At 40.1% G+C, this 27218-nt stretch overlaps 1 protein-coding gene across 1 annotated transcript in view; it reads right to left on the bottom strand.

The window, feature by feature from the left end:
* The window catches only part of MED14 (mediator complex subunit 14), a 34717-nt gene extending 10550 nt beyond the window's left edge, over nucleotides 1–24167 (bottom strand). The window contains exons 1-21 of the mRNA XM_053970257.1: nucleotides 23992–24167; nucleotides 22615–22641; nucleotides 18203–18308; nucleotides 17434–17607; nucleotides 16880–17009; nucleotides 15051–15179; nucleotides 14581–14688; nucleotides 13589–13721; nucleotides 12917–13067; nucleotides 10315–10426; nucleotides 9552–9677; nucleotides 8678–8756; nucleotides 6956–7115; nucleotides 6378–6572; nucleotides 5692–5826; nucleotides 5178–5254; nucleotides 3498–3658; nucleotides 3073–3219; nucleotides 2890–2981; nucleotides 1463–1615; nucleotides 989–1258 (exon numbers count right to left, since the gene is read on the bottom strand). Of these exons, the coding sequence (XP_053826232.1) occupies nucleotides 989–1258; nucleotides 1463–1615; nucleotides 2890–2981; nucleotides 3073–3219; nucleotides 3498–3658; nucleotides 5178–5254; nucleotides 5692–5826; nucleotides 6378–6572; nucleotides 6956–7115; nucleotides 8678–8756; nucleotides 9552–9677; nucleotides 10315–10426; nucleotides 12917–13067; nucleotides 13589–13721; nucleotides 14581–14688; nucleotides 15051–15179; nucleotides 16880–17009; nucleotides 17434–17607; nucleotides 18203–18308; nucleotides 22615–22641; nucleotides 23992–24167 (2841 nt within the window). The remainder of the gene's footprint in view (nucleotides 1–988; nucleotides 1259–1462; nucleotides 1616–2889; nucleotides 2982–3072; nucleotides 3220–3497; nucleotides 3659–5177; nucleotides 5255–5691; nucleotides 5827–6377; nucleotides 6573–6955; nucleotides 7116–8677; nucleotides 8757–9551; nucleotides 9678–10314; nucleotides 10427–12916; nucleotides 13068–13588; nucleotides 13722–14580; nucleotides 14689–15050; nucleotides 15180–16879; nucleotides 17010–17433; nucleotides 17608–18202; nucleotides 18309–22614; nucleotides 22642–23991) is intronic.
* Nucleotides 24168–27218: the final 3051 nt, after the last annotated feature.

The following is a 27218-nucleotide window of genomic DNA, read 5'->3' as shown; positions in this document are numbered from 1 at the left end:
AAATTGAAATACCAACATTTTTCTTCTCTCCTTAAAGATAAGGAAAAAATCTACACTTGGAAATACCTGTTCCAGAACAACTCCTGAATATCCAGAATCTACAGGGCTGCTGTATCACACCTACAACTGCCCTGTTTGGTTAAGAACATCTAAGTCATCTGCTCCACAGCATTCTCTTGTACTCAGAGGAACCTGCCAACTTTCTTGAATTAATTCCTCCTCTACCTTCCCATTTCCATTCTCTTCTACCACTTTACACTGGTATCTACAATCTCCTTCTTCTTTCCATTATCCTTTCATTTGGCATTTGTTAAAGAGGCAGATGTTCAGGATCAGTTAAATGCAATACGAGAAAATCAATATTCAGTTGCAACTGTCAGAAAAAAAAAATTAGCAAATTAACCTGTTTCTCAAAGGGTGCCATTTTACAGTATTTTAGTATAACTAGCACTGGTACAAGCTGCCCTAAGGTATTCTGTCAGTGTACAGAGATTCATTTTTAAGGCAGAGTGAACCAGCACCGCATTTGGAAGGAAAGCCACAAGCTCTTGCCACATGCTGATGGGAACTGTTTTAAAAGAGAAGTTTCTGTCTAGAATCATCTGACATGGAGTATTGTCCCACCTGCAACTTATGAGCACTGTGCTGCCACACAAAACAGTCTGTGAGGAGAGTTGCAGCTAATCCTGGAACACACATCTAGCCTAGAAACAAAGCTTCATCAAGTTTCAACAAAAGGATGCCTGAATACACAGATAAGAAAAAAAAAAAAAGCCTAACACTTGATGTTATTTTTTTTAACGGAAACATTTTAATTCAAACTAATTAACAGATCTACCAATAAATCAAAAACTTCTACGCTCAGAATTTCAGAAGGACCGCAGGTCTCCACAAAGAAAACCTTCACCAAGCTCTTCTCCTCAGATTCACACTTCCAAGTGAGAAGCTCATTTATTGACAAGCTGCCAGAAAACACAGGAGTGCTCACCTTTAACCCAGGCGCGGGGTAAAAGCCCTCCACTATCTTGCTGTTGTCGAAGAGGCTGTAGGCGCCGTCGCGGATGGCCACCACGCCGCGGCTGCGGCAGTAGATGTCGATGCAGTACATGTTCCTGAAGGCCAGCCTGATGTGCGTGGGGGACTGGGGCAGGATGGAGAAGCACTGGTAGGCAGTGTTGGTGCGTTGGGTCAGCCCCAGCATGGGCACGGTCGGGAGTTTGTTGATGGCGTTTAGTGGAGCCTGAGTGTCAAACAAAACCTGGGAGAGAGCGGAGATTGAGAGGTCAGGTAGCTTATCCAAAAGGAAAGGTCAGGGAAAACGGGGCATAGCAGGGAAAATGAGATGCTTTCTGGCAATGAGATTCATAAACAACCATAACACCCTTGAAGAGATTCAGTTTAATCAGAACTCAGCTCCATAGTGTCTTGCAATTTTCTTGACAGAAGTTTTTTAGAACATTACCTGTAACAACTGCACCACGTTTGGCGTTTTATTAAACATCTCCTGGAGCTGGTGCAGAATTGTGTTGTGACAGTTACTGCAACCTGAGTTTGGGCCAACTGTTCCCAGTGAAATGTGGAATTTCTGGAGGATGGAGTTCCACTGAATGCTGATCTGCAATGTCACAAACATAAAATGGTCTTGGAAGCTAGAACAAGTAGGTTGTAATAACTTACTTATTCTACTCTTATATTATAGGTTTTAATAATCTTTAATATAAGAGGTTATAGTAAGAGATTACAACAAGAAAGTTGGTCAGATTTAATTTTCCCCCCCATTTTCTGTCAAACCTCAATAGATTCATAATTTACCCTCCTCAAAAGCTGCTGAGGCTGTGAAGAAAAGAAAAAGCACTCTCAGGTTTAACACCCATTTAGCTGCCTGGATTGTTGGCAACCACAGAACCGGGCATTTATATCAGCAACTCAACCAAAAAGCAAAAAAATCTTTTCTGCCAAAGTGAGAGAGAGAAAATTAAACTTGAGAGATTCATGAAGTGGAAAACTGATTAGTGAGTTGCTGGAGGTGGACCGGTTTTCTTAAGTTACATTACACAAAAATGAGTACTGGATAATATGTAAGGAAATTAAATGCAAAGTCCATACTGCTGCTCTGGCTACTTACATATATATAACATACATATGTATGTATGTATACATATATATATATATATTTACACACATTTCCCACGAAAATGCACATAAAAACACTTCTAAAAAATTTCATCTTAGAAAATTAACACACAAAGGTCCCAGGAAGCAAATTTCAAGTGTATCAAGCTACTTTGCATCAGTTGCACACAAAATTATATTCTTAATCTGAAATAAACATGCTCTTAATTCTTCCTCTACCCTGCACTTAACGCAAAGATGTGAGCAAGTACCCAGTTATTTAAGTAATTAATAAGTTGTAAATTCAAATACTACAGAGGAAGCTAGAGTTCTGAACAAGAGAACAGCACTGCTACAAAATAATCAATGAACACCTCATTGAAAGCACTGTGCTACATTTAAAACTTATTAGAGTCCTCTCTTTTAAGGCAGAATTAGGCATTCAGCTTACACATATCCATCCATATATCCCAGTACAGCAGTGAGCAGTAACAATACTTACACAAAGTTTTTCAGAAAAAGGCTGCCACACCAGCTTTCATCAGTCAGAAGCACACAACTGTCCTTTCCACAATATAAAGCATCTAACAGAAATTCTCAAAAATACCGAACTTCTAGCAACCCAACAAATCAACAGTGCAGCACCCTATGTCTTTTCTACATTCATCTATATTAATTCCACTACAAAGAAAAATTGTGCAGCAAAATTCTGAGAAGTCTAAGCCTACCCATTCTGTTTTCAATCATACATTTGAAGTCCATTTAGGAGTTACTCACTGAGCTCCCCTTGGTAGTTCCGTAACAAAGGATAAGTTTTCGGTAGTTGTAGATCCGAACTTCTGAAAAAATGTTTAAGTGGTTGGGGATGTCTGTGAAGAGAGGAGGGAAGAAAGTCAGAGCGAGAAAATCACAGTCGTCTGTAAGCCCATCACTCTGACAAAAAGGAGGTGATTTCTGTACCTGGTAAGGACCGTGCAAACTCCAGGACACACTCATACAGCCGAGCAATACTGTTCCAGTCATTGAGGAACATCTCAACCACCTTGCGACCTCCAACTGGTTCAGACAACTGGTTTTCATACGTCAGGTAAACATGTCGGGTTGGTCCTGCAGTGTGAGGAGATGGGAAATAGTGATCAATCCAGTGGTTCCTGAGCTGTGGTTTACAGACTAAGAGTGAATTGTGGCAAGTGACCAGGAAGCACATTGAAATAACAAAAATGCATCCATTCAGCAGTCAGAATTTTGATTAAGGTACACTGTGGTTTATTAGAAATCTTAGGAACAGACAGCTGTCTGTTTAAACCAAGACATTAAAACTACTGGAATAGACAATGTAAACTACAAAGAAACAAAATTTACCAGTGTTCCTCAATGAAACTTGCCTTGTTCCCTGGATGAAGTGCTGTTCAGCGGGCAGTTTGCAAACACCAGCTCGGCCACCCACGTGCGATTATTTCTACCTTGTAGTCGGAAAGTGCAATCAAGAAGAGATCGGTCCAAAGCCTTCTGCGTTTCCTCATTTACACCTTTACAGGGAGGAATTCTATACATGACAAAAACAATCTCCATTAGACATAGTACAGGTCCACAAGTAACTACACTACCTTCTAGTATTTCCTGAAGGACTCCCAAGTCTGGACATGAAAGGATGAACAAATCAACAGCAGAGGCAGCTGGACTGCACAGTGAGATAAACCATTCCTCTTCAAGGACTGTAATAAGTGTGTCACAAAAGCACTCTGAGCTAAGACCACTTTTTATATGGATTCAACACCTGCAAATTACAGACTGTTAAAGGATCTGCTGAATTGTCCTTATCTCCTGGTGAACTAAGAGCTCACCAATATAAAGCTCTTATCTAGAGAAATAAGCCAAAAAAGATGAAAATAACTAAGTTCTCTGGCAATCTGAATTAATTTGCCTTCTAGAACAAGCTTGCTCTACATGCAATGAACAACCTGGCAGTTCCCTTAGTACTCACTAATTTATTCGTATCCCAATGTGTGAATTGAGCACAGGGGACAGACTAAATAAAGCTTAAGTAAAAACATGCCAAACTCTTTTTCAAATTCCTTGAGGATCTAGCCAGAAATCCCATGTTCCACCCTTAACTTCGTTTCACAAGTTCTATGCTCATGTGCAAAGTTAAAAAGGTAGGGCCTGATGCATTTGGACACCAGTGCCTTTATGTCACTGTACATTTCTGCAGCAGAACAGGAGTTACGAAGGTTTTACTCCAGGAGGTGTCTTTGGGGTTTGCAGTTTTTTGCTTTAAACTTTATTTGTTGCAGGTCCAGTTAGTGGCTGGTTGTGGCTGGCATTCCTCAGGGTTAACACAGAGGCAGGTACTATTGGCCTGCTATTAAGAATTTCAATATAACTATTTCAGTAGCCTGTATGATACAGAAGAATAGTAAATTTGCAGATGATGACAAACTGAAGTGAGCACTTAAGATGCTCACTTAGAAGGTCAGGGCTGCCCTTCACAGAGATCACAGATGGCTGGAGGAACAAGTTAACAGGAACCTTATGAAGTTCCATGAAAACAAATGCGAAGTCCTGCACTTGGGCCTAAATAACCTATTAAATTACTGCATGATTCTCAGATATTTCCTCTACAACCATGCAATTGTCTTTTCTGGAAATCCTGGCATTTTCCTCTGCAGTTTCACATAATTGTCAAATAACATATGGAGTATGTAGGCCTCTGATCTGATCTAAAATTGCATGTTCATGAATCATCACCACTGCTTCCTTAGCACTGCCTGGATTTAAGGATTGAGGACTGTCAAACTGTTTTCAGAGCCCCCCAGTTCAGGTTAATGAAGGAAAAAAATTGTAGTTGGCTCTTAGTCTACTCTAATTTTCCCCTTTCTCTAGCACTGCTTCACATGCAAGTACAAGACACACAGTAGTGACACCCCTCCAAAAAAAAGGAAAAAAAAAAACCCAAAACAAAAATCCTGTCACTGTCCCGATATTCTTATTGTTACTCTTGAAACAAGCCTTTTTTTTCTCTCAAGTGTACGTACAGTAATAAAACACAGAGAATATCCTCTTACTTTAATAAACGTATTGCATGGCTGAAGCCGTCTCCTTCTACTTGTACTCCCTGGTGAGGAATGTCCATATTGGATAACTAGGAGTCAACAAGAAAAATGTTATTCCAAGCAAAAAGTCAAGCAAAAAACTTGTAACATTTTCAAGGATTTTTTTATTTCCCCCTGAAGTTGACAGATGTTTCACATCCTCAAGCACTGGAAAGCTAAAAAACAGTCTGTGCAAATCTGGTATAAAGTTGTTTCTCAACCCTTCCCACAAGTATATCTTTCATCCTCATTTTCCCTTTTCCCTCAACTTTTCAAGCTTTTTGCAGTGCTTTGCACTAAGAGAAGCAGCTCTAACAAGTTAGACTAGAGCAACACAGTGCAGAAGACTGAGTCACTCAGGCTCAGCTGGCAGGGGAACTCCAGAGCAAGCACGTGACCACAAATTTGCCAGATAGTCACATCTAGACACCAGAATCAGGAGCAGGGGAGGGGAAGAAGGAAAAAAAATGTATTTTTTAATACCTACCTCTATCCGAAGCCCTATAAAGGGCATATTTGTATCACACATGGCTACAATATGAGCTAGCACTTTATTGAAGGCACACATTTCTCCCGACCGTTTTGGTTTCTTGGGTTCTATGGAACATGGATCTCCAGATAACTAGAATTAAAATAAAGACAAGTGTACTTGCATATTTGGAGTAAACACTTTGAAGAGATGTCAGAGAATAGCCTCATTCATCTAGGTGTTAAATCAATCACACCCTGAGCACAAACTCCTGAAACAATCCACTTCAGGACTGAAACAATTCAGCTAAATCCTGTCCTCAAAACGGTACTTGTAGATCACTAAGCCATGTGAGCCTGGCCCCAAGAAATAACTCTTATCAGCCCCTGCTAGTCATTCTAAATCTACACACGGCCCAAAGTGTATCACACAGATACCAGCACTCTGCATGTACCATATATACACACACTCCTCTGCACAGAGCTCTGCCTTGGCTCCAAGAGCAGCGGAGAAGGCCTGGCATGAACTGAAGGACAACTGTTACAAAACAGTCTCCCAGCATCTCCCTAAGGAAGCAGTCCAAAGTACAAAATGTCAGCCATACAAACACTGGAAACATGGCTACTAAAGCTGGAATTGATGCTCAGAGCCTGTGATGAGCTTTCATGCACTGTAACCACCCCAATGGCTTTTGGAACACGTACCTTGCGCTTGACACCACTTTTCATTTGTTTGCCACTTTTTGTGTCCAGTACCAACTCTTCAATGTTTGGTTTGAACTGCTGTAGTAAAAGTGCAGTGGCAGGGCTGTCATCTCCCTCAGCATAGCTCACAGACAGAAAATGGTACTTGTACTCTAGTTCTGTAGGGTTGCCAGGAACATCAAACATTTCTACAACCTATATTTAGACAAAACAAATCGAGAAGATTCTCAAGCTAAGAGTAAGTCTAATTCAGTTCCTATCCTTTCCTTTTCAAAGAACAGACACCAGTTTTTTTCAATTTATTAATACTGTGGCTAGGAAAGCTTTCCAAGAAGAGAAGAAAGACCAAAATTTTCAGGAAACACATAGAATGGGAAGGTTACTGAGTAATAAATCTCTATGTGCCTTCCTCTGTACAAGCCTGAGTGCTTAACAAACCCATAGGAGAAGGGAGGGAGGAGAGAATTAAGCATTACATCAATCACTTGGTTGCTAATATTAAGAGTTAACAGAACAACAAAAAGCCTGGGATATCCATGACAGGGATCAAAAGACAGAAGCATTTTTCCTTTACTTACAATGTAGTACTGGGGAAGGCGAGTGAGTTTGATGAAGAGTTTGTGTTTGGAAAGGTTTCCCACTGGATGGCTGGCATAATTAGCTAGTTGAAGAGTCTCACTGCTCACTGTAGGCAGATGTTTTATAGACTGTTTGCAGCGCTGCTGTCCAAGCCAGAACCTTGCATGGAAATAAAGGTATTAGTATCATGAGACTGGTTTCATGATTCTAATACACTGCAGTGTAGAGTACTAGTGTCAAATTAAGAGTCAGTCATATTCTAAGCCAATATCTATCACTGCAGCACAAGTTAAATAAAGAAAAATCACAGAGAAAATTTCATTACTTTTTATTTTTTTATCACTATCTTTACACCTTGTCTTCAGCTTAACAGACAGCTGTTAGTTCAAGAAGAAAAGCCCTGAAATTATTTGCTGAATAAATTTTTATATACTACAATATGAAATTACAAACATTATAAAACAAAGAAGGAAAACATTAAAAAATGTAGATTGCAGTTATTTGACAATCTGGAATCTTCAATTACGCTTTGGTATAGAAAGAAAAATCTTTGGTCCCATATGCTGCTAAGCAATACAGTAAAAAAAAAGTCACTGAAGCTGGATGTCACTCTAAGCTATGTTATAAAACTCATTCAGCTGAGTAAGTTTGGAGATGAAGAGCTACATGCAACACACCAAATTTATTCTCATGTTTGGAATTAAACTTTGTCCCACTCCAACAGATTTTGCCTATAGTGGCAAGGCCAGGGAGATAAGCTAGGCTTGAAAGGGGCTCAGAAATGCATGACTTGGGTATTCAGACAAACTTCTACTGACGAGCAGTGGGAAGTGTGGGTGCTCAGCACCTCTCCATCACAACACACCACATTTATTGTCACAGATACATGTCAGATACAGCTGTCCTAAAAGACATTCTGTGGACTGCTGAGCTTCCTCAGAAACTGCAGCACTACCCAAGCCATTATCTCAAGTACATTATTTATAACAAAGGGAGGTTGATTAGTTTCTCCAGGGTGCCAGTGCTTCATGCATCATCAAGCTTCTTTTAGAAGCAGAATTCCTCAAATAGAGATTTCACCCTGCAATTAACTCAGAGCACTGGGAATTTCCAAAATGACAGAGCAGGTGGAACTCAGTTCTCATGCAGAAGCAAACTGTGTTTGTATTATTTGCTACAACCTCTTATGGGAGCCAAATGTATCTTGTGCTTAAATCTCAAGGCTTTATGGAGGAAGATTAGAGACTTAAACCAGCAAGAGCTGAAGTGCTAGAAGATAAACAGGTATTATTTAAATCATCCTAGGCCACTTCCTGGTTTTTCTTCTGTATTGTGAGAAGTGAGATCATTCTTGTTGAGAAACAAGCAGAGTTCAGCTGTAGAAACAGTGGAATAAAGGACATAGACAATGAACATGAACAGAAAAAGAGATTCTCAGGAAGCAAGTGGTGTGCTACTTAAAAGTGAAAAGACTTCAAGCAAAGTGTGCATACAGCGATGCACAAGGCTACATATAAGGGGGAAAATTAAAGCAGGACTATGGAATCAATTCCAAACAAAACCAGACTTTCCTTCACTGCTTAGAAGAGCTGGCAAATACTCAAGGTTGCTTACAACAGTGAGAAACCCCTATAACACCTACTGTGGTAAAACACAAAGCCATGCAAGTGTCCTCATCCAGAATACAAATGCAAACTAAGTGAATTGTACAAGTCACTCACTTGAGCTGCTGAAGCCAAGGAATGATTCGCTTCATATCATCATTAACAGACTTCTCTATGTCATCAAGTGTCAGTTGATCTGCAAGAACATCAGATGGGAGAATGGTCTTAGCACCAGTCCTTCAAACAAAACTTCAAACTTACATTGAAAGTGCCTCATCTAAATTAACTCATAATCATATAACAGCCCAGGTTCGGGCTTCAAAGGGGACCTTCTGGTCCAGCCTTTTGTGGGACAGAGAACAGAGATGAGGTGATGTAACTGCATCTTGAACAACTCCCAAAAGACTCCACCAAAACTTCTCAGGGGGTTGTTAGAAGGATTGTTTGATTTCTCTGTAAAGAATTGCTTTCTCATATTGAGATGAAACTTCTGGTGCAAGATGTAATTGCTGTCCCAACAGATAATCCATAATGCTTGTAAGACCACAGCAGGATATCATTAACCAAATAAACTAAAATAACTTCCATTCTTTTCTTAAGCAATGTGAAACCTGAAGCTAAGACTTGAACAGAAGTAACTCAATAGATATAAGGTCACATCATACAATTCTCACTCAGGTCCATGTGAAATGATCCCATCCATTAACAGCACACACCAGGAATAATCAGTCAAAAAGAATATGAACTGCATTGACCCCCAACAATAACTACACTGTTGTCCTCTTAAAATAATGTTAACTGAACTGTGACACTTAAGCACTAAGATCCTCTTTTCTATTCCTCAAACTCCAATATCTAGATTTTGACCCAAGTGTGGGGCTCATTTACTCACAAAACTTTGCATATCTGACAGAACAGTTCCCACAGAATTACTACATAGCACAGAATTCCTGAAAGATATGGAACACCTCCTGGTTTTGTGCCTACTTACCAACACCATACAGCATCAGCTGGAACATTCCAGAGTGGAGATCAACAAATACATGCAGGCACTCTGATCGACCACATGGTTCCAAAATTGGAATTACAAGAGTTGGGAGAGCCGTCTCGATGAACGCTAAACAAAAAATGTTGTAAATAATTTCACTCAAAATTCAAGCTTCTTCTTATTATTATTCAAGCTTCTATTAAAACTCAGCCACTTATAATCAAAAAATCTGTATGTTTTTAGAGAAACAAACTTTACTTGAACATTGTTATAGTGTTGACATAGAGAGGAATCTGAATATAAGAATTTCTCTGTGAAAACAGTGACAAACCAATGAAAAAAGGCAGACCAAATTTGAAGATTACTAATCCTCAAATATCTTTTAACTCACTGCTTCATAATTATCAATCTAAATCCCAAAATTTTCAGCAGTTTAAGGAAAGTCTCATTCAAAACTAGTTCAAAACAGTGAAAGATTTGTTTTCAATTCTGAACACAAACAACTTTTACAGTAGGTAAATTTTAACCCTTCAAGCCAGACCACAATGTTCTACCAGCTTCATTTATTAGACTGCATTTAGATGTATGGGTATTTTACAATTATCAATGCAGAATAATTCAAAGCTAAGTTTTGTTAATTTTGAATGTGTTTCACTTTAGTTTTTTAAATTTAAATTAATGAAAACAAGAAACATCAAGAGAAAAGCAAACCATCCCTAGACACAACTGGAAATGAACTAGAAAAACTTCATTAGAAAACACGTACAATTGTCATTAACATTGTAGCTCTTAAGAATGGCTTTCAGCTCCTGGAGTTTTTGATGAGATCTTGCATGGACACTGTCTATTAGGAGTTTTTCTATTGAGAGGTGGTCAATCTGTAAAAAAGAAAAATACTTGAGTAAGCTCATATTTGATGTGTAGAGTTTCAGCATTAGCACACTGGAACAAAGGTACTTAATGAAACAATCACTTCAGAAATAATCTGCTTAGTATTGTGGTGGCCACATTGACTCTTAACTTGAGTATTTGGAGCACTATAAAATACAACAAGCTACCATGAGATTCTATCTGTGCAGCAGGCAGTGGGAGGAGTTTTGAGCTAAGATTAGAAGACGGTGTAAAAGACATTTCACAAATTATGCTGTTGCCACTCCCTGTGCATACCTACTTGTTCTGGATCAAGGTTGGTCCATTTTCAGCTTAGCTTTTTTTTCTCATCCATTGGTAACTAGCTTAAGCTAAAGAAAAAAAGACTCTAAACACAAAACACCCCAAAGCAATGCTTCATTAGGATATGGTTGTCTCTACACAAACATACATGCAGCTGTAACATGAAATCCAACAAGTTTAAGTCCTGCTAACAGGGTAACAATGCAGCGACAGACACTGAGTATAGCCAACCCTACTGAACACAGAAGTATCTAGGGGCTTGCATCTACATTCTGTTGAACTACCAGTGCTGAAGCTCATGCCACCACTTATATTCACTGTAACTTACTTGTATAATCTAAATTAAAGCATTTGTATTCACGTTCCAGTCACATTATTTACATATTTTGCATAAGCAAAGCTGCAGATTACAGCAAAACCTTTTTTCTAGGTAACCTCACATTGCTTTGAAAGCTGCTCAAGCTGAATTAAACTCAAATTTTATTCTAGCGTAGGAGATAAATACAGAAGAGATTCATGCACCACAGAATTGTACTATATTCGGTGCAAGCTTTTGCATACCAGAATGACCTTCCCCTAAAGACAAGCTTTCCAAGATAAGGCCTTAAAAATCATGTCTTTATCCACTACAGCATTTCACCTGTGCAGCTGCAATGGGTTAAATCTTCCTCACTGAGAAGTGACTATGTTCTATAGCTCCATCCAATTTTCTGTAGGTTAATGCAGAGCAACCTGCTCAGACAAACATGTTTGTTTGTGCCACTGTTTTATACAGTATCTTAAACAAACAGAAACCCAGTGTGCCATCTACGTCATTACAGCTGAGATCATTATTCAAACACTACAGCAGCACTGTATTTATCACAGCTGATAATTTTTTTAAGCTCAGAGCAAGTCCTCATAAAGGGAGACAGCATTAACTGTGATACATCTCAAATTTACAGTGGCCTCATATCTTAATCTACAGGCTGCATGCTTGATTCAGTGAGCTTAGACTGTGTCAGCTGTGGATCTTCAGCAGATGCTGAAGATACTGAGCATGTTCTTAGATTTACACATAAATACAGCACCTTCACTAAATCAACTCTATATTTAGTAGCTACACAAGTAAATGTAGAATATATTCACTATACTAACAGTAGAATTCCTACTCTAGAAGTAGAGTAGAAAGATACCATACTTCACTAGGTTTCTTAGCTCTTAACATTCACCATACAGACTTGTCTGTCAGCACCGGTAACATGATGGGCCAAGAGGCTGAAATACAAAGTACGTACAGGAGGTGGAGGAAGTACATCAGTACATCAGTACTTCCTACATCAGTAGGAAGTTTTGTGAGACAGGTGAAAGATCTGAGTTGGGGAGCTTTCCCTGTGGAAAAACTGTACTGAAAGTGTGAAGACTACACCATTCACTCCAGTTTACCAACTCTCCTAACCCCAAACACTGAAAGAAATAATGACAGACATCCTGATATATCACAGCCACATTTGCTGAGGGACTTACAGAGGATTTATTATAATACCCAGAATGCAGTTTTTCTTAACTATCTTTAACCAAGATCTAGAATTATCCCCAGTGAAGCATGATCCAAGTGGGAAGTTGACTCCAGTTAGTCATTTTGGATCATTGCAACAATCCCACCTTTAAAATACAGGCATTTGAACATTCAGATAAGCCACATGATATAATCTGGTTAGGGATAAGGTAAAACTAAGTTTCATCTAACACTTGTAACAAACAAACCACATGAGCTCTTCAGCACAAGATTTACAAATCATAATGTAAGATTTTCTAAAGTGCATAGCACTGCTAGGTAGCCAGCTCCAGTGATAAGGGGAAGCTGATTTTCAGAGGAGCTCCAAGACAGGAAAGGGAAGAACTGTGTCTCTATAAAGCATTTCAAACCAAACCCTAATAATAACTGATATGTTGCTGTTGTTTCCCCCCAGCCTCACCATTCCATCTCACAAGTGGTATAATGCACTGTGAAGTAGCTCCAATTTTTAAGATTAAGTCAAGGCCAGTAATTTGTAACAACAACTTGAGGTCCTCACATAAACATTACACAACCTACAGCAACTGTTTACTAGAAATCTTAGAAACAGCTCCTTAAATAGAGTCAAAGTGACAGTATAAAGCACTTGAGTTTTCGATTCACAAAATTAGATGCCTCCTGCAAAGCAAACCTTTACCTTCATGGCTCTTTCCATCAGTTTGGAATCACAGGCTGGCAGTGGAGGCTCATGAGATATTTGTAAGGGTTTTGAGACATCAGTTTCATCAATTTTTATAGTGACCTTATGGACAGATGCAGTTCCTGTTTTCCTGCCAAGTACCTGTTGACTTAAAATAAATAGAATAATTAAACCATGCAACTGGAAGTACAGAAAATATGTTTTTCAGTAGCTAAACCTTGATTCTGTGTGCTCTGGTTAAAAACATTATGTCAACTGAACTGAAAAAGGCATTTGTTTTAGATGACATTTTAAAGCGGAACTGTTGGTAAACTACATGAAGAATTCTAGATGACTGCAAATTTAACACAATCAGAAGTGTTCTTGGATTGCTTTTTAAAATTTTATCTAGTGCAAGTCAAGCAACAAATACAGTAGAAGTCTGACAGAGATCTAATCAATTTTTACATATCTGTGTAAATACAAACTCATTTATAACTGCATCCACTACTCTTCTGTACATTAATGTGCAAATCACGTAACACATATAAGTACTTAATTACAAGAATTTAGGAGTCTCACATCAAAAAGAAAGTAGAATTCTGAAAATTATGGCTCAAGCTTGGTAAATACAGTCCCTCCTGTTATTTAATGTATTCTTTGTTAACAGTCCTTTTGAAATGAACTTACTTCCAAACAGAGAGTGAGAGACATTTCCCTGCATGGTACCGCTCCACTTGCACAAGGTCACCCCAGCGCTCTCGGATCAGCATTAGTGTTTGTGAATGCAAGACTTCCAGCTGAAGAGCCAGGCAGAAGGAGTCTAATGCATGGAGTTAAGGAAATATAAAATGTCCAGGAAGTCTGTGTACTACACAAACCTGTTTCTGTACACTGCATCAACCCTTTTATCATCTAAGTTACATAAGATGCTGTCTGAAAACACACTAATGTACTAATCCAGAGATAAAGACATATAAACAGCACCAAATATTTCTCAAAGGGGTTTATTTTTGTGGTTTTCTAAACTCTAGCCTAGGGCAGATTGATAGACAAGAGAGTCACAGCCCAGTTTTACAGATTTCTGGTTGTCATCATCTTTTCCTGAAAAGATGATTACTAACAAAGAAATTCCACTCATCCTCTAGTTACCACTAACCCCATCTCCCATGGTCACCCTAAAAAATAATGACTCTTTTTGCAGAAAAACTTCCACTGAAATCCATTTCACATTGTCAAGCAATTTGCCCTTTCCAAGTGGAAAATCACTGCACATCCTGTATCTCCTCTCATTATTCACACAGATACAATAGAGTTAACACATCCGCATCAACTGCACTTTACTGCTGTTCTTGGTAGCAAGAACTGCCAGCTCCCAGAACTTCCAAGTCAGCTCTGTATTTCATCTCCAAAATTAGCTGCTGCTGCTGCACTGACTTACCACAAAACCTGCTGCCTTGAATACCTCACCTTCACCTTTGCTGATTTAGTGTGTAGAATTTAATTTGACATACACCTGAGAATTACTGCTTCCAAGGCCATCATTTACCTCAAGGCCACCATAACTTCGTGTTCAGACATTTCCCCCAAGCTTAGCAGGGAATCCATCTTTCCTGACTTCCAGCTACTAAGAGCAAGGCTACACCAGACACCTGATTCAGAAGCCCCTTTCAGAAGGATACGCAGGCAGTTGTACATGTCCTGAAGGGGCTTTTCATCAGCAAACAGCCGGGACTGGACCAACTGATGGATGAAGTTGATCTGCATGCTGTGAACCAAGGCTCGACCATCTTTAGCAAATGAAAAATAAGCCACATTAGCCATCAGGAAAGTAGGTATTTGAAATAATTAATTAAATTGATAAATTAAAAGAGATTCAACTGTACTGGGCAATTTCCATACCAGATATTATAACAAAACAACAAAATTCTTGGTTTACTCTGGAAATGTCAGTCATTTTACTACACTGTCACTGTATAGCTTTGTTAAGATATTAAAAGCCTATAAAGCAAGGTCAAAACAGGACAAGTACATGTAACTTCATTCTCTGAAGTGGTGATATGCAGAAAACCCAGCATAAGAAAGGCTTATACAGTGTCATAGAGGAGTATCATGTTAAAAACAAAGTGTAAAGATTTGATTTTTTCTTTACCACCAGTTTCCTTGTCTTCAACCAAAATTTCCAGCTTGAGAAGGCGCCAGGGGATGTCAGGGTCATCACCCATCACTGTCAAGGTGGCCTCAAACTCACCCTCAACTCGAAACTTCACACGGCCATTGGCTAAGGAAGACAAGAATGTTTTATTTCACTCAGCCTCCTAAGATGCCTAAAAAATAACAGTGTGGTAGCTCCTGGCACTCATAATGGATTACTTCCCAATCATTTCTGCGCTGTTGCTTATGTTTCCATGCAACTGTGAGCATTTTACAGTCTGCAACGGACCCAAAGTCAATAAGGAGCAAAGAAAGATGTACAAACTGTCCTGAAGCTAACTTGTTAAATCTGATAACTTGTTAACACTTGTGCTTCTGTAATACAGATTAACACTGAGCTGACTACCAGCCTGACAAACAAGACATCTGGCTGAAATATTCCTATTCTTTGCTACTACCAACAATGAATGCTTTCAGCAATACTCAAATGACATTCAGAACATGGATCTCAGCCCAGGCTGAAATCCAGCCCTGAAAACACATCTCACTGCAAAGCATTTATTTAATATTAGAATATTTTAAATACATTTTCATGTGAGGAAGATAATCTTTTGAAGAATTTATATATACACAACAAGCAAAGTTTATGCACATTATTTATCTAATTGACATGATGTACATCCTCACACCTGTGAACACTGCTATCTGTTTCACAAATTGGGAGCAAGGACTTTAAAACTATGCAAGCAAGGTCATAAAAAGAATGAGAGGCAGAGCAAACAAGTAAGTACAAGTCCTTACTCTGACATGCAGGTCAACCTTCTCAATCATTTAACAAACTACGTTATACACCTTTACAATTAAAGACATTTAACAATATTCCTGCAAAAAAAATTAACCATTTAACTCAGGAAATTTCATTTTCAAGTGCACCCCAGACATATTCTTAAAACAAACCAAATTCCAAACCAGAAAATAATAGTCATTGAAATGTTTAGCTAACTGAAAACTCTTAAGAGCTTAGGCATATTATTCATATATACTTCTGTTAGACAAAAATACCTCTAATACTGATACTGCAAGCACTCACACAGGGACTAGAGAAAACTAGCACTAAGATTCTTCAGGAACATCTTTGATGTAGGTCTGTAGGGAATGGTTAACAAATGGCTAACCTTGTCTTGGTTAAAAGCATGGACTAGGTCCGTTCCCACCCCATTCTCTGTGAATCTGCAATAACCTAGTCCAGTTTATAGCCATTCTTCCTGTACAAAAGGTTGTCTTAATGTTTGGGCTAAATAAAAACAGATCTCAAAACAATTTAAGAGATTTGCACTGTGGTGAGCCACCAAACAAAAGGCATGCATAAATATGAACAAATTCTGTGCCTAAACATGAATAACAAAATAGCTTAAAAAAGCAACATTGAGTGACTTGCTTAAACTCAAGTTCAAAGAGTTTCTGCAGAAAGACCTAACAGTTCAACTAATTTTAAAATTAAATCATGATGAAGTAGCCCAAAGACTGTTTCACAAAACATTTGCTGCAAGAGCAAGACAATGTCTAAAAGATTTTGGAATTACCTGCACAGGATTTCTTCTTGAAAATAAATAATATTTCAGCAATTTTATCAGTGCTCTCATTTTTCAAACAGGGGAAAAAAACACATATTTTGATGTCATAAAGAGACAGGATCTAGTCTTAATAGATGAAGCATCCTGAATGGTCTCAATCATGCTATCATTTAGCTGTGCTTTAGCGTTAAAACAGCAGTTTTGTATCAGCCTGCAATAATGTATCCTTCAAAAAAACAGTTCCAGTTCTTACCTACTGTAAGATTTGCCAGCTGTGGAGGGAGATCTGTAGTCACAAGTCGATGGCGAAGGATCTGGTTTAGCTGATGAAGTGTGGTTTGCTTCTCACTCTTTGTTATTGGGTCAGGAGGGATTATTTTATCCTGTTACAATAAACACAAGCAAGTCTACCTATCCCAAACACATATAAGAGATTCATAGCAGCAACTGTGACAACCAGCCAGACTAGAAGTCTGAAAATATAAATGATACAGGCCATTGCCCAGTGAAGTTTTATATCTTACACTCATATTTGCTTTCCAGCTGATTACATTTTACCCGAGACTGACCACTGAATAAAATCACTAAATTTGGTGGAACTAAGTAAATGGAGGGAATGCTTTACTGGGAGAGCATAACTTGTTTAAACAGGAAGTGTTCTGCATGAGAAACTGACACTGCAGAGACTTGGCACTAGGCCTGTATTGAGCTACAGCTCCATCTGCACACAGACAATTAGTTTGATTACTGTGCATTTGATGCCGTACAGGGGATTCCCACAACCCCCCAGACATGGCAGTTACTCACCCTAATGCAGGTGGGCAGCCGAGGGTAGGATCCAGTTGTCAGAACATCAATTGCATATGGGATGGCAAAGCTGGGCAGCCGAGCGTGAACCAGAGCATCTCGAGCCAGCGATGCCAGACGATCAGCAGTGTCCACAAACAGGATGGCTTGCTGATCTAGGAAACTTGATATCATCTGTAGAGGACAAGGAGTTAAAAAAAAAAAAGGCAAATCAAAAAAATGCACTAATCAATGGCCCTTTATATTCAGTTTATCTGTCACCTCCAATTCAAGTAACTGCATTTACAAAACAAAGAAAGAATGACTATTCTGGCCACTGCTTACATTCACATGCAAGGACACTTTAAATCTACATGCCTTTCCTGCTGCTGTGGGGGATCTGTACAGCTCACAGCTCTTTATCTGCTGATTGCTACTGGAATGCAACCATACTTGTTTGTAATCAGCAGTGGCTTGTTTTTCTGCAACATTCTGGACTTTATTCTTATTTATCAAAGATCAGGATGAAAGTGATAGTAAGAACTAACACACTCAGATCACCTTCTTCCATGTCCTGTTTTCTTAACCCAAATCGCTCCTGACATTATGTGCAGAAAAGCCTTTTATTTTGGGCCACTGATGACTTTTTAGGAACATGAAATGTTAAAAAAAAGATTATACAATTTCTAAAAAGGATTTTTTTAAAAATTTCTGTAGTAAGAAGAAGTCAGGGTGCAGCAATATCCACATCCCTCAGAGCCTGTTTCATGCCAGACTGTGTCTAACTTACCGCACACTTTTCCACCTTCCCAGCATTATTAGCCCACTTGACCAAGGCTAACAAACGAACAAACAGCTGACGAGTGCGACTTGCAAACTGCACTATCTCTATTTTTCTGGAAAAAAATAAATGGCACGTTAAGCTAGTGCTCAGATATATAATAAAGCTGTAATTTAACTGTGTACCAATTAAAAAAAAAAAGAGCTGTAATGGTAATTTCTAATTGTGTTAATGCAGGCACCAGTAATATGTGGCTTGTTTGATTAAGAGCATAGGGGAAAAAGTCTCTGTTTCGAATACCTAACAACATACATGGATTCTAACAAATCATGACTGTCTGGGGAAACAAAAAGCATATTCATGGGAAATAATTACTAACTGTAAGAGAAACAATTCCACAGTGAGCTCAACTAAATTATCTTTACACCTTTTATAGGATTTCCCTGAGGCTTAAGGTTAAGTTTAAAGTAGGCAACATACCCAAGGATTACAGGACCTGACAGTAACAATACACTTATATTCACTACAAATAGATAAACAAATAAATAAATAAAGATACTAAACAAAATATCATTCTAGCATTTTTATAATATCTTTACACAGTAGGCTACAATATGGACATAGGGTGGTGGTGGGGAAGACCACAAAAACCCCATCCTTTGCTTTCCATTCCTGCCTTGCAAAGAAATTAAGGTAAGAACTTACTGACTCGTAGTATTCCTCCCATCATTTTTGTACAAAACAGACAAAATGAAGGAGTGTATGTCTGCATGTCTCCAGAGCTATGTTTTGTAAAAGAGAATGCAATAGGGGCACAGGCAGATTTTCATGCTTTATTACAGATCTACATTGGAGATGCATCAGACAAGACACAGATCTACTGTGTAGATCTGTAATACCATACACTCTGAAATACTACTTCATCAACAGTTTACAGAGGTTTTCCTCCCTTTCTATGTGTTCGATTTACTAATTTCACCATGGTTTTCCATTTAGCTTGGAAAAAACCCCAAACCTAAGCTGTTTTCCTGATATGGTTTTCTGAAATAACAGAAGCGTTTGGACAAAAAGAACATTAATTAGTGCATAAGATATTGGCCTCTACCAAACAGAAGCTCCATCTCCTTCTGATCCCAATCTGTAAAACACAAACTCGTAACACAAAAAGAGCCTGATTGTGCTAAGAGGACTGGTTGTAATGAGGTTAAGTCTTTTGTGCAAGCATTATCTGCTTGTAGCAGATGAATGTGTAAGGCCAGAGCACAACTAATACCATCTGGTCCTGTTTCTTCCATTACATACTGTGAACCTCATCCAAGAACTTGGGCATTAAGCCAGTAACATCTCTGTGTTCTAGAGCACATGTTTTGGAATGGCATTCAGCCTGATATTAAAATTGCAAGTGGTGGACAAGCTGCTATACGTACACACTGCTCTAACAGTAACCACACTATGAAAACAAGATGTTGAGAATTTTGAAAGATTCAGGAAAACCTTATGAGATTTGAAAGATGAGTACAGTGAGACTTTAGAAAGCCAGTAATCTAATCTCTCAGACAAGCTCCACATAGAATTTGGTAAAATCCAGTAGTTAGGTCAAACATCTATGGTGAAAGCAGCATGATAGCAGGAAAAACTCAAACTGATGTTCTGTGACTGAAAACAAATAAAAAAAACAGCTCCCAAAAAGCACAACGATTTAATAATGAAAATGATTGACAAATCTTGACAGAGTATTCTGGCAACTGTTCCATTAATACCACTTAAATTAAGTTAGAGAAAACTTGTTACTTTGATTTGACAGAATCCTGCTTCCAGAACCACCTCCAGCATCCCTGAATGACAACTGTATTGGGAATCTACTTCTCTAATAAAACATAAAGGCCTTTGAATTTGCTACATTGCCTTTCATTATATGTACATGACCTCATGCTGGGCTACACAAAAAATAAATATTCAAGGCAGATGAAACTTCAGGAAAGAAGAAACAAAAATTAAAAATCTTTCTAACAACCATGTTGCTCAGTGCATTTTTTACCCTTGGTCTTCACTGCTAAATTTGGATCTCAGGTTTAAGATCCTTCAGTCTAATGGCTGAGTCTGGGGAGTAAAGCATTAGCTACAGTAGAATTAAATCAAGTTAAGGACCACTTAAACAAGCTTGACATAAAGAAGTCCATTGGGGTAGATGGGTTGCATCCAAGGAATCTGAGGGAGATGATCCATGCCACTGTAAAGTTGCTCTCTATCATTTTCAAAACCCACCGTGATCAAAGGTCTTGATGACAGCAAAAGGCAAACACCATGTCCTCCTTCAGCAAGGCAAAGGAGGATCTCGGGACCTATAGGTCACTTGGCCTAAGTTCAGTTAAGAAAAAATTTCATAGGACACATCTTTCTCTAAGCTATGTCCCACTAAATACCAAGCATGAAATTAGTCTGGAAACAATCATCAGAAATTGGCCAAGGGCAAACTACCCCGATCAACAAATTGCCTTCTATAGCATGAACTGCTCTGTGATCAAGGGGAGATCAGAAGATGGATTTACATTTGCAGGAAACATGTGGAATACAAGGATGGACTGGGGAAGCTGCATTTGCTCCTGCTTAAGAAGAAAAGGCTGTAGCAAGATCCTACTGACATCGTCACTTAGGGAAGATGGAACCAGACACTTTTCAGAAGAGCGAAAGGCCAAGGTACAACAGCTACAAACTAAACCAGTGAAAAACTAGCTAGATGTGAGGAAAACAAACAAACACAGTGATGTAGCCAAAGACTGAAGTAGGTCACCAGAAAAAGACAACAATATCGTGCAAGACTCAGTCTCCATCACCAAGAAGAAAGTCCCTGAATTTCCCCTGGAACTCAGCACTATTCATTTTCCACCACAGTACTAATGTTCTCTTAATCCAACCACTTTCATGTAAGAGTTATTTATTCCTACAATTGATAACTAATAAATGACCCTGGAAAAAAAGCACTATATTATACTATGATGCATAATTTCTCTTCAGTTCTTACCCCAGCATCTTTTAAATAGGCATTGTAGTACAGCCGTTATATTTTATGTGAACTTTATTAGAGGATAACACCATCACATCTTCACCAAAGTAAACGTTTCATGTGACCAGGCTCTAGCTCCAAGAAACAGAGCTTGAAGCCCAACTACAGAATCCATCAGAGTCTCAAAGCTAGAGAAAATACAGATAATTAAGCCACATTCCTACAGATGAGCTCCTCCAAGAACTGGAAATCCATTTCACCAAGAGGAGTTCTAAGTCAAACCTAACAAGGATGTGAACATTTAGTTTCAAGACAATTTCACTTGTAGGACATTCTTTGTACATTGAAGGTTGTTTTATTTTCTTTAATCCATTAGGATTTTTTTTTTTTGCCCCACACCCATGTGCCCAACTAAGTAGAATCCAACTTTACCTAAAAATGCTAAATATCTAGATGGGAAAAGCCTGCCCATGAGTACAAGGGAGCTCTGGACCCAGGTCAGAAGTAATTTCTTCAGTAAATACTGTGATAATTTAAAACCCAAACTAAACCAAATCAAAACCCACACTGTTTCTCTTAATAAAATACTATGCAGAATGAAAAGGGGTACAAGTAATCATTCCAGGTTATGATTCCATGAAAATGGGATTCATTCCACATGTTATGAGAGTTTTGGAAGCTTTGAGGTAACAATTAATGATCACTCTGGTACACAGAATTCTTTATTAAGATTCTTAGAAATATCATCGCTCCTGTATCTCTCTAAAGAAATTTAAGTCAATTAACATGTCAACACAAATAATGGGAACAATATTCTGACAAGTTTCATTATATTTATTAAGAGAAACAGAAAAGTAAATGGATTTTTTTCATCTCAGCAGGATGCTGTTCTGGTCTCTTACATTTGGCTCTCTAATAATTTTTACATTTCAAAACCACATAGAACAGGAGCACAAAACAGTGTTCATGATAAGAAAGACCAGGTAACATGGGAAAATGCAGAAAAGATGTTTTTACCTTGTCATTGTTGAACTGTTACTTCTGAACAAAATATTCCTTTATCACACTAACTAGAATCTATTTAAACTCTAAAGTTCCCTTTCACATCAGCTTTACTGTCAATTCATTGCTTCAAGATTCATGAAGAGAAAAATACCCTTAAACAGAGTTCACCTACTATAACAGCAACAAAAAAAAAGCCCAAAAAACTACAAACACAAACACCAACAAAACCCAATATTGTTGCTGATGCTGAAAAGAAATCTTGAAACTATATAGGCATAGCAAGACAGACAAAGCTTATTTTCTTGCATAAAATCTAAACTTAGGTGAAAAAAATTTTATTTAAACAACTATTAACATCCTGAACAAGTTCTATATTTTAGCATGTATTACAGATTGTTGTATCATAACTCACCTTTCCATATCAGTTTTTCTTGGTAATCTATATGAAAGAGGGGGGAAAAAAGAAGATGTATTATATATCATTCTACTACATTCCAGACAGCTAGAAATTTTGTTAGACACCTTCAGTTACAGGAACTTCTGCACAACTACAAAGTATATAAAAAATAGTACCACAAGTCACCTGTCACTGCTCTGTACCAGGCAAAGTGGAACTGGTCAAATTACCTGAAGAGTTTGATGAAGGCTGCTGAGATCAATTACTCTACACACGCCATAAACATACAGGAACGACTTCTTGACTAATATTTTGGAAGTTTTTTTCTCAGTGAACTAAAACTCTAAAATTCCTTGTCCTTTCCAGAGTTTGAACCTTCTTTAACTCATGTCAGGCAAACTTCTGTTTGCACCCTTACCAGACATGTACAAGAGCTATACCTGTCTTTTCCCATTTGTTCTGTATGTCACTTCTTGAAACAAAGATCTTCCCCACAAGAACCTCTATGGTTAAACAAAGTAAGAGGGAAACAGGTTTATTCAGAGTCCAAATGCTTTCAGGAAAGTTTTTCTTGGCCCAAAAACATCCCTTTGTTTTGCCACTTCAAACGCAACAATATCAGCACAGCAAATCATTCAGTAAATGTAAATAACTTATTTCCCAAAAATAATCAAATGGTAATTTAAAAACTACAGAGGTAAATCAAGGAGTTGCAGCATCTGAAAAGATCTCAGTTTCAGACATTCCAGTTTCACATATTTTGATATCAGTACCAGCACTCCAGTTGGGTTTTTTGGCAATAACTTGGGGGCAAAGTTAAGCATTTAAGCAGCCAATCTGCAGCTGCTCTCAGTTCTCAGAGTCATTTTCTCTGTTTAGGACAGATCTCTCAGCAGCCTTCGCTGTGTCCCTGGACACAGCCTGATGCAGAAACCAACCTGCCTGCACAGGCATCTGCTCGGGTGGGAGGATGGACAAGGGCATTTATGAGAGTAGGATAACAGGGAATGGGTTCAAATAGAAAAAGAGTTAAGTTTAGGTTAGATATCAGGAAAAAATTCTTCCCTGTTCGGCTGGTGAGGCACTGGCACAGGCTGCCCAGAGAGGCTGTGGATGCCGCATCCCTGGCAGTGTTCAAGGCCAGGCTGGATGGGGCTCCCAACAACCTGGTCTAGGGGAAGGTGTCCCTGCCCGTGGCAGGGGGTTGGAACCGGGTGATCTTTATGGTTCCTTCAAAACCAAACCATCTTATGAATGGGAAATCGCGACCACCTCCCCCCACTCCAGCCCCGGATGAGCTCCGGGACAGATCCCTGGCGAGGCCTCTGCATCCTCCCGGGATGCTGCGAGGCGGCACGGCCAGCCGGGCACGGAGAGATCCGCGGCACTCACAGGTCGGCCAGCACGGTGAGCTCGGCGTAGGTGCGGTGCAGGAGGAACTCGATGAGGGTGCTGAGGCGGTAGCCGGGGCTGGCGGCGGCTGTCACGGCGCCGGGGGCCGGCGGGGCCGGGGCTGACGCGGGGCCGGCCGGCACCAGCTGGGCGCTCTCCAGCTGCACCGGCGCCATGGCGGCGGCGGCGGCGCCTCGGCCCCGGGCAGGAGCCGCGCGGCAGCCCGGGAACGGCTCCCGGCGGCGCCGGCACCGCGCCCGGCTCGCCCCGCACGGACGGAGCGGGGAAGGGGCGGCGGGAGCGGGGCGGCTCCGCAGCGCTCAGAGCCCGCCGGGCGCAGGGGCCGCCGCCATGATGGGGCACGGAACCGGAAGCGAACGGGGAACCTTTCCGGGAAGCGCGGGCGGGGCGGGGGCAGCGGGACAGGGGGACAGAGGCAGGGATACAGGGACACACAGGGACACACAGGGACACACAGAGACACACAGGGACACACAGAGACACGGGATGGCGCTGCCCCTGTGCCACGGCACCGCGGGATCCCGGGATGGGTCAGGCTGGAAGGGACCACAGTGCGCCATCTGGTCACACCTCCCTGGTCAAGCGGGGCCATCCCAGAGCACATGGCCCAGGATTGTGTCCAGATGTGTCTGGGATATCTCCAGTGAGGGAGACTCCAGGCCCTCTCTGGACAATCAGTTCCAGTGCTCGGCCACTGCCCAGGAAAGCAATTCTTCCTCATGTTCAGGTGGAACTTCCTGGCCATCAGTTCCTGTCCCATTGCTGGACCCCACGGAGCAGAGCCTGGTCCATCCCCTGACCCTCCCTGCAGACACTGGCAGACAGGGATGAGGGCCCCTCTCTGCCCTCTCTTCTCGAGGCTGGACAGGCCCAGCTCCCTCAGCCTTTCCTCACTGAGATGCTCCAGTCCCTCCATCATCTTTGTCACCCTCCACTGGACCCGCTCCAGCTCCGTGTCTGTGCTGTCCTGAGGAGCCCAGAACTGGGCACAGCACTCCAGGTGATCCTCACAGGGCTCAGCAGAGGGGCAGGATCCCCTCCCTGCCCCTGTATTTGCTGATGTTACTGAAGTCCAGGGTGAAGGAGAAGCAGATTATAGACTTGGTGCCTCAAAAGTGCCTTTGATGCCGCTCTTGGGGCTGTCAAGGACCAGTGGGCTCTGCTGGACACCAGGCTGGCCTGTCCCTTCCTAGTGACTCAGGAAGTGCAGGGCATTTGAGGGGCATCCAGATGAGGACTCATCATCCTTTGAGGTCATTGTTAAAGAGGGGAAAGGGAGCCATGAGCAGCAGAGCATCCAGTGGGATTCGTGGATAAACACAAAGCATTGAGAACTTTATCATATTTCTGTCTTGCAGCTCAACGGCACTGCTGAAGGGAGGGAGAGGGGAGGTCTGTAAACAGCTGAAGATTGATGTGTTGTGTACTGGTTACCAAAGGGGACTGTGCAGGGAAGCTATAAATCCTGGGTGTTTTGTGTCATGATTCAGTCAAGTGTTAAATCATAAATTCTTGCCTTATGATTACAAAGAAATCCCTGAAATAAACACAATAAACACCCAAACTCCTCCAAGTTTAATAAAAAGAAGGAGAGGTCCTATTTGTTTTTTATGAAGTGCAGACTTTAAAAAACCTCTCCTCTTACACATATCTTTCCAGGAAAGTTAAATATTAAAGGAAACATTTTTCAACCTGAGAAGTGTGTAATCCGTTTAATAATAATAACAATAGCAATCACCCATCCAGGTAGGAAGGGCAGTATTGCTGCAGCTGAGAGCCATGTGAGGTTTGTGGGCTGCTTCAGTCACAGTAAGATGGACCTTTGAGCTGGGGGTGGATGATGTTTGTTGGCTGGGAATTTTTTACTCCTGAAATCACTAAAATATATTTATGCCTAACCTTTGCTGTTTTTTTGATTGTGTTTTTGTTGTTGTTGTTGTGGTGGTGGTGGTTTTTTGTTTGTTGTTTTGGTTGTTTTTTTGGTTTTTTTTTTTGTTTTCTTTTTTTTTTTGTTTGGTTTGGTTTTTTTGGATTAGTTGAGAGGGGTTTTCTTCAATACAGATGAAAGAAATATTTGTTCTGATTATGTAAATTAATCTCTAAAGGATCTATAAAGGATAGAATGATAAATACTCTCTGGATCATGTTGTGATATAAGTTATTGGCTTAATGTATTTTAAGTTCTTGTCTGCCCATTTCAATTTTTTTTTCCAAATGTATGAAAATATTTTAATTTTTTTCATTCTAGATGCATGAATAAAGGCAGTGTACTCATTTTATGGCCAACTAGCTGCACTAATGGGGAAAATACTGACTTGCACAGGAATCTGATTAGGCTCTTTTTAAGAACTGTAACATAGAAATACAGGATTTTTAACTGTTTTCGCCCCTTCCTTCCATCTGTTCCGATTTAGTCTGTAATAAAGTCCCCATTGATTTTAGTGGCACAAGCTCAGACTTTGTTGATGAAAAAGCAGGTGGGAAATTCTGATGCAGTTTAACTTTGCTGGTGTTAGAATCCTTCCTCATTAAAGCTCTGGTCTTGGTGAAGTTTTCAGCATTGGTTGGAGGGGTGGATGTCCTCAGTGTGTCTGCCTTGCTCCACACCTCTTGGAGAGAAGTTAATCAGTGCTGTGGCACAGATTGTGCAGCTCTCCTCTCACATGGCTGCATAGAAGAGAAGCTCTTGATACTGTTTTCAAAGAAAGGAGGAGCAGCTACAGAGAAATTTCAGAAGGTCAAGGCTTACGGTTTGCCCCCACAGCAATTGTGCTGTTGGGAGACTTGGCAAGATCAGTTGTTTTAACTGATGGAGATGAGTGTTAGGAGTTCAAAAACAATTGACTGGCCTACATAATGGTAGTGAAAAAGAAATATTTAAGTTTCCTGCTTCTTGTTGCCTTTCTGAGGTTGGCAGTGCTGCCATTCTTTGACACAAGTATTTAAAGGAAGGATGAGCATTGTGCCTAAATTCAAAACTTCAGCGGGAAGTAGGTTCCAGAAATCTGTTGGGGTGGAAAAAAGCAAAACTACATGAGGGAGAAAGCTGGGCCAGTGGGGTTGCTGGAAAGAGTAGCAAGACTTCTGGGGTACAGGGGGCTCCTTGCAAAAGCTACTGTATTTCCATTTGTGTTTATTCTCTTCATTCAGCAGGTTCCAACTTCTGCCATTTAAACCTGGTGACAAATTTTCTCATAGCAATGGGA

This window comes from Vidua macroura, chromosome 2 (genome assembly GCF_024509145.1).
Source record: "Vidua macroura isolate BioBank_ID:100142 chromosome 2, ASM2450914v1, whole genome shotgun sequence".
NCBI classification, from domain to species: Eukaryota; Metazoa; Chordata; class Aves; order Passeriformes; family Viduidae; genus Vidua; species Vidua macroura.
This window is presented reverse-complemented; position numbering and strand designations above follow the sequence as displayed.